The sequence below is a fragment of the Nansenia antarctica genome (assembly GCF_963989245.1).
Source record: "Nansenia antarctica genome assembly, chromosome: 3".
Lineage (NCBI taxonomy): Eukaryota > Metazoa > Chordata > Actinopteri > Argentiniformes > Microstomatidae > Nansenia > Nansenia antarctica.
Genome location: NC_137688.1, coordinates 55,715,000 through 55,722,724, shown reverse-complemented (window position 1 = coordinate 55,722,724; position 7,725 = coordinate 55,715,000). Strand labels below are relative to the sequence as shown.

Here is a 7,725-nt window from a genome sequence, read left to right as displayed (position 1 = left end):
AACACAACACCCCAAGTCATCTGTCGTTTTTTTTGTGTGTGTTTGTGTTTCTCAAACTGTCTTTTTCTCTCCATCTCTTTCTCTTTCTCTCTTTCTGACTCGTGAATATTGATGAGCTGTTGATCTCAGGTTTCCCATGAGTGTCTTGTAGAGGTCAGGTCTGGGTCCTGTGTGTGTGTGTGTGTGTGTGTGTGTGTGAGAGAGAGGGAGAAGTGGGGGCGGAGAGGAAACTCAGGAGTGAATGAAGCTCCCAGGGTCTCTAGTTGTAAATGACCCCACTGACTCCAATAAATAACATACTGGCCTTCACCCCCTCCTCTCCCTCCCTCTTTCTCTTTCCTTCACACTGTCTCTCTACCTTCAGCCCCTCTACCCTTTCACCTTCCTCACCTATACAGCCTGTGTCTGATCCACCTGAGTCTGGGATTACCGCAGGTCAACTAGTCTAAACACACAACCACCTGCCTGGTATTGCTTGGGTTGTATTTATTGCTTTAGTGTATGTGTGTGTGTGTGTGTGTGTGTGTCCGTCCGTGTCTGTGTGTCCGCGCGCGTGTGCGTGCATGTACGTGTGTGAGTGATAAAGTGTGCGTGTGTGTGCGCGCGCGCGCCCACGTACATCGGTGTGTATTTGGAGCTCTAGGACCCTGCGGAAACATTCTCCGGTGGCGGCCTCTGCGGCTGGTGAGAGCAGGCCGGTAGAGAGAGGCGGGGAGTGCGAGCCGAGACGGAGGGAGACCCGGTAGAGAGCGAGAGAGAGAGAGAGACGACCACAGGGTCCGGGCCTGGGACGGCCAACACGGTAAATAGCCTTCTAAATACCTATTGGTGCCTCACGGGACACCGACACCGGTTTTCACACGCGCACCTATAACGTGCACTGCGCCTCTGCAAAATCGGGTTCCGTTCATACAGATGTGCGCTTTAAACGGGCGACGGACGGACGAGTGTACTTGAGGAGTTTAGGGTTATAGGGGAAAAAGCAAAAGACGCACCGGACACCTTTACCGTTATAAGCGACAGCTTGCGACGCGGAAGTGTACATCTTGTTGTATTCACTAACTAACCCCCCGCGGGGAACCGGGCACTCGGGTTTTCTTCCAGATGCAGACAAGCGCGCGGAACCATCGTCGCGGCGCGCGCCTGTCGAGGTGAACGGGTGCATCGGGCCGCGCGCCCCCTTTACCTGACCCAGTCTACCGACGCCGTTCCAAGAGGACACGCGCAGCCTACCGTCGGTCTGCACCCCCGAGCAGAGACGCACTGGCGCTGGTTGACCGTTATGACAATATTATGCATGGCTTTGTTCCGGTAATAAGCCATCGTCGCGGCGCGCGCCTGTCGGGGTGAACGGGTGCTTCAGTCCGCGCGCCCCGTTCACCTGACCCAGTCATCTACCGTCGGTCTGCACCACGAGCACAGACGCACTGGCGCTTGTTGACCGTTATGACAATATTATGCATAGCTTTGTTCCGGTAATAAGGCCGTGTGCGTTTTGATGTGTTAGCCTACTACTACAGGCCTCAGTGCAGTAGGCCCTATAATAACACGGGTTAGATTAGGTGGTTCAGCTGCGAATCAGCGTCTCCTCGCGCACACCCCCACATTCACAACACCTCACTCTCTCACATTCAACCGCTCATACGCCTGCGTTGAATGTGTAGCCTTGTGTGTCCGGCTGTGTTCGATTTGGACAGTGTGTGCCTACCCTGGCAGCATGTGTATACAACTGTTATTGTGTGTGTGTGTGTGTGTGTGTGTGTGTGTGTGTGTGTGTTTGTGCAGGACTGTGACCTACATACACTGACTTTGTCTCTGTGGAGAAGTTTGCCCTCGGCTCATGGTTGTGGGGGTGTGGTTGATACAGTAGACCTACACCTCCAATGCTCCACGTTTCTATCAATCTTTCTTCCCATAAACCTAACGATGTCCATTGTTTAGAACATTGTGATGTCTGTCTGTGATAACGTCATACAAATGGTTCCCTATGTTTATGACTGTAAGTCTCTCAGATATGAAGCCTGCTATAAACAAAGTAGCTTAGCTGTATATGGATGTATGGACAGACATACTAAAGACATACAGACTGACAGAAATTATCTCGAGGCTAAGTCCTGTCCTAAACAAAACCTATTCTGTCTCCGACATGTTGAAACCAATCCTGTTTCTTGATTTATTTCAGGCCACCTGTGCATGGCAAACCGGATGTGTCCAAATCAAATCAAGTCATGCACAGGATACAAATTGTAAACACTTAGCCTACACTTAATGTAACACTTACGAGCTACCTCTCAACAGTGCAGTGAAATATGAAGGATAAAAATAAATAAAACAAATTTACACAATAGGCAATAAGTGGGAGGCGCAATAAAATAAAAGTCAATACAAATCAGTAACGATAACCAGTCAATAGTAAGTATAAAGTGAGGTGTGAGTGGGTTTGTGTGTGCATGTCTGTGTGACGTGTGAGTGTGGAAACCTGTCACCACTGAGGAATAATTGTAGTTCTCTGCAAGACAAATAGTTGCCATCACTCACTCACTCACTCACTCACTCACACCACTTTTCCACAGGCTTAACGCTTCACATCAAGGCCAGGAGAGAGTGTGAGTGTGCATGTGCGTGCGTGCGTGTGAGTGTGTGTATGAGAACATAGAGGGTCTAGCAACTGCAGCAAATGACCTATTCTCAACCTATTCAAACACAAGCTACGTACATATCTCCAAAACACGTGTCAACAAAACAATACCGTTGACATCGTACCCTCCAACTGGCTCCATATTGAATTAGAGAGAGAGCTGTGTCTCTGTGTTGGAGGGGGGTTGTTCAATGACCACGGCCTGTGTCATGCTTAGCTCTGTCTTTCTCCCGTCCACAGGAGAGAGGGAGGCTTGAAGGAGGAAGCTGCGTCTGGTGCTATAGAAGCCATTTTTGATGTTTTAAGTTTTTCTACAGTTTTGATAAGACACCCCCGCCATGCCGTCCAACACTCCAGCCGCCCCTGCACTCCAGGCCACAGAGAACGACACCGATAAAGACCTGGTGAGGAAGGAGGACAGACTAAACACTCCAGTGACCATGCGTGTGTGTGTGACCCTTTTGGTGACACAGGATTGCTGCCGTAACATGTGTGTGTGTGTGTGTGTGTGTGTGTGTGTAATCATTAAACTGACAGTTATTTATTTACATTACTCACTAACCACTCATTGCATTGCATTGCACTGCATTCCACAGTCATACACACACACACACACATACACACACACACACACACACACACACACACACGCACACAAACACACGCACGCACTCTCTCTCTCTCTTGAAGTGAAAAATGACCTCTTTCATTTGGTCCCCTAGGGCCCAGGGTAGAGCTCGTAAATCTGGGGAAAAGTCTGAGGCTCTTTCTCTACTACCACTATATAAAGACCTGCCTCACTCACTCACACACACACACACACACACACACACACACACACACACACACACACACACACACACACACACACACACACACTGGCTCTGAGCCAACAGAGTTAAGTATGTGTGTTTCCTTTAGAACTACAAGCTGTGTGTGTGTGTGTGTGTGTGTATGTGTGTTGTGGTGTACATTTGTTGACAGAGAACTGAAGGGGAATGAAGAAAGAAAGAAAGAAAGTGGAAAGTGGAAAGCGACGATGAGATTGAGGGAAAAGGAAAAGAGGGAGTGAAGGGAGGGCAGACAAAGAGGGTGGAGGGAAGGGACAAAGAGGAGGGAAAGACAGAAGGAGAGAGGGAGGGAGGAGAAATACAGAAACAGTGGGAGGGACAGAGAAATGGAGGATAAGAGAAAGAAGGAGAGAGAGAGAGAGGAAAAGAGGACAAGCTGTCTGCTGCTGTAGGGATCTTCCTCTTGGCTAGCAGGCTGGTTGCTTAGCAACAGCAGCGGCCCAAAATAACCTGCAGGAGACAGAAATAGACAGACAGACTGTGTGTGTCTGTGTTTGTGTCTGTGTGTCGATTGGTTGGTCTGTCGGTCGATCTGTCTGTAAGTCAGTCTTTCTGTCTGTCTGTCTGTCTGTCTGTCTTTGTCTGTCTGTCTTTGTCTGTCTGCCTGTCTACCTGCCTGTCTGTCTGTCTGTCTGTCTGTCCGTGTGTCTGTCTGTTTGTCTGTCTATATTTGTGTATACACATAACCTACTTATGCTGGTTGTCAAGGAAGTGACATGAGAGCATTTAGTCAGCACAGCAGCTTCCTCAGAGAGAGTTGCTAAGCAGTTTCTCCACCTTAGCAACCACTCCACTGTCACCACGACAGCTGGTCTACCGAAAGAGAGAGAGAGAGGGGCGGGGTGGGGGGGGGGCAGAATGTTTGGACTTACAAAGAGAGAGAAAGAGTGATGAGGAGAAAGGTAGAAAATGATGTCTTGTCACATGACTCATTCATTTATCAGTTGACGCTTTCAGGGTCAAATCCTAACTTGAGATCCAGTGTGTCAACTCGAGAGACGTATAGATCTCAAGTTAGGTTCCAGCCCTCATTAGTTGAAGATCTGGGTGTGTCTCAATAGTCTAAAGTGACGTCCTCCCCTTGTCTCTATTGAGGTGCCCCCTGCTGTACTGTTGGTAATAGTCTGTGACTTTCAGAAAGCCGCACCATTCCAGATAGACGTTCAGATGTGTTCAGAAATGTGTCGAACAGACATTATTCTCTGGCAACTGAAGTTTTGTCAGCTGTATGTCTTGCGTTTAACTGAACAAGCCTCATATCTAACTATGGTCAATGCTGATGTCTCATGCTGGCTGTTTGTGATTGGCCAGAGTGAAGATGGAGCGGACCATGATAGTCTCGATGAGGGGACGCCGGCCAGCCTCCCTGCCCGCAGAGTGGGCCGGCCCAGCAGGAAACGCAAGCAGCTGCTTCCTGTGAGTGACATCAATGCTGTATCCATGGCACCAGGCTAACACTTGATCATTCTCAATACCTCCACCTCTCTCTCAGCCCCTCTACCCCTTTTTTCTCTTTACGCCTGTATGTGTGTGTGTGAGGGAGAGAGAGCTGTGTGGACTACCTGAGAGAGTCCAGCTGATCAAACAGAGCTACAGACAGACAGGATTACAGAGAAACACCCAGCGGCTGTGTGTGTTGTGTGTATGTGTGTGTGTGTGTGTGTGTGTGTGTGTGTGTGTGTGTGTGTGTCGGGTGGGGGGTGGGGCAGGTCTTGTCCTGCTTTGATGTCTGAGCTCTGACAGGTGGACGGGATGAATGGCACTCCTGTCAGTAACACACACACACACACACACACCCCCCAGACCCCCTGCTCCCACCTACTGCCCCTCTACCCCCATCCTGCTCCCTTTTCCCTGTAGCGATTTACATTGTAGGTCCTTCTCAGTCAGCAGACAAGCAGGGGCCAGATCTGGTCGCGTCGTGGCACATGTGTGACACAGTCTGATCATGTGGTCCGCATGTCTGGATCCCATGTAATGATTGTACATTTCTTTTGAAAAATGTGAATACATTTCTGCGTTGTTGAAAATCAATGACACATCGCTAGTCAACTAACACAGCTTGGTTTGTGAGCCTGCTAACAATGTAAAGTAGTGTTATAGTTAACTAGGTAGCAGTGGGAGGATTACTCACCAAATCCATTGCGTTGTTGCAGTATTTTGGCTTGACTAGCGAGTTTGTGTTGTGATTCTCAACACCGTTGAAACGTAGTTCCGTGTTTCAAAAGAAAAGTCAGAACATTTTGATTGGTTGCCGACATGCAGACCAAAAGACTAGAACGTGTCACATAATGGCTGAGTGCCGGGATATGTTATAAAGTATGATATGGGCCAGACCTGGTCCAAATGTGGGGGGCCAGCTCTGGTAGGAGGAATGTGGCCCCCGATACGCTCCTGTAGCTACTGGACCAAGTGTGGTCGGGACCTGGGCCGCATCCACATGCTGGCCAAGGTCTGGCTTTCTCATGGCTGTCAGAGCCGACCCACTTCTGGCACAAAGTTGTAGGGCCGCATCCGGATGGGAAACAGACATGGGCCAGATGGGCCAGATAACGTGGTCCGTCATCTGTACATCTATCCACATGTACCGTAACATATATATATAGATATTATAGATATTATAGACAAAACCATGGATACACCTAAGATGTCACCTAATTGTGTTGGGTCTGCTGCTGCAGTGTTGGGTCTGCTGCCGCCATCTTTTCCCAATTTCCCAGTATTCCACACCCAGTGCCGGTTCAACCTATTACGGGGCCTTAAGCAAACCACCCACTGGTGTCGACAATGACTATTTTTTCATCAATAATATATCTATATCTAGACGGCAATAATAAAAACAAGACATAGGACTATTAGAAAACTGTGTAGGCCAACAATATAGACATTTTAATAAATAATACAAATTATAGAATGAAAGAATATAAAGGACTGGCTTATTAAGAGCAAGGCTAAGGTCTTCAGTTGCTTTTTAAAAGAGCCAAATGGAAGTCTCTGAGTCATAACCAACATTAACTATGCCTCCCCCGCAAAAGACAAATGTTTTCTTTATTTTTCTTCACTTGGGGCACCATAGCGTTGGGGGGAGAGACAGTACTGACCACACCACCAGAAAGTATTTATGATGAGGCCTTGAGGCACTGATCCAGAATATTCCATAAATGCTCCTTTGGGTTCAGATCTAGTGCCCAAGTTTATAACATAAAATGACATTATGGATGGTGAAAATCCATATATGGATGTGTGGTGTGTGTGAGTACATGCGTGCAAGTATGTGTGTGTGTGTACACACACGCGTGCACACACACACACACTCGCGCGCCCGCGCGTGTGTGTGTGCGAGCGTGTGTGTATGTGTGTGTATGTGTGTGTGTGTGTACAAGCACACACGTACACTCTTCTCTAGAGTGTATCCAGGAATAGAGCCATTGTGTAGAGCTCAGGGTGGAGCTGTCAGAGTGTGAGACTAACTATAGAAAACGGAGAGAAAGAGAGAGAGGGAGGGAGGGAGGGAGGGAGAAAGAGAGTGGAAGGGCAGGCGGGCCGGCGGTCGGGTGTACAAATAATGTTACTTTCCCTCTTTTTTACTCCCTCTCTCTCTCTCAGAGTACTGTACTGTAATAATGATAGTTCCATAGATAAATGGATTAGCTCGCTCCTCCCTGCTCTCCTTGAGCTATTTAAAGACTACCCCTATCTCTATCTACGCCCTCTCTCTCTCTGCTATACTGAAACCATGTGTGTGTGTGTGTGTGTGTGTGTGTGTGTGTGTGTGTGTGTGTGTGTGTGTGTGTGTGCGTGTGTCCATGGTTTTTTATGAGTTTTCAGTGTACACTCCACAGTTGTCTACATGCATGTGGACCACATTTCTTATGCCGCTATGGAAGTAGTTTAGGCACTTCATTAGGAACTCTACTAATACTGGGTAGGGCCTCTCTTTGCTCTCAGCCTCAATTCTTTGTGGCATTGATTCCACAAGATGTTGGAAACATTCTTTTGAGATTCTGGTCCATCACAACATGATTGCATCACGCAATTTTTCAGGTGAACTTTCAAGCTGTGAATCTCCCATTCTACCACATCCCAAAGGTGGCATTCAAGTGATGATTGATTGGTAAACGTGCCAAGAATACACCATTACACCACCCTGAATGAATGAGAAGGTGTATAGGTGTTACTAATAAAGTGTTTGGTGAGTGTATGTTGAATTCAACCTTCTATCACTCCATGGTGATG

At 47.9% G+C, this 7,725-nt stretch overlaps 1 protein-coding gene across 3 annotated transcripts in view; it reads left to right on the top strand.

Moving 5' to 3' along the window:
- The first annotated feature begins 701 nt into the window (after positions 1–701).
- dnmt3aa (DNA (cytosine-5-)-methyltransferase 3 alpha a) overlaps positions 702–7,725 on the top strand; it is a 31,375-nt gene continuing 24,351 nt past the window's right edge. For 2 of the 3 annotated variants that reach the window (XM_080526847.1, XM_080526845.1), the window contains exons 1-3: positions 702–802; positions 2,879–3,042; positions 4,801–4,905. In XM_080526847.1, coding sequence (XP_080382973.1) covers positions 2,977–3,042; positions 4,801–4,905 — 171 coding nt within the window. In that variant the 5' untranslated portion in view covers positions 702–802; positions 2,879–2,976. The remainder of the gene's footprint in view (positions 803–2,878; positions 3,043–4,800; positions 4,906–7,725) is intronic. The other variant, XM_080526846.1, reaches the window with a different exon arrangement.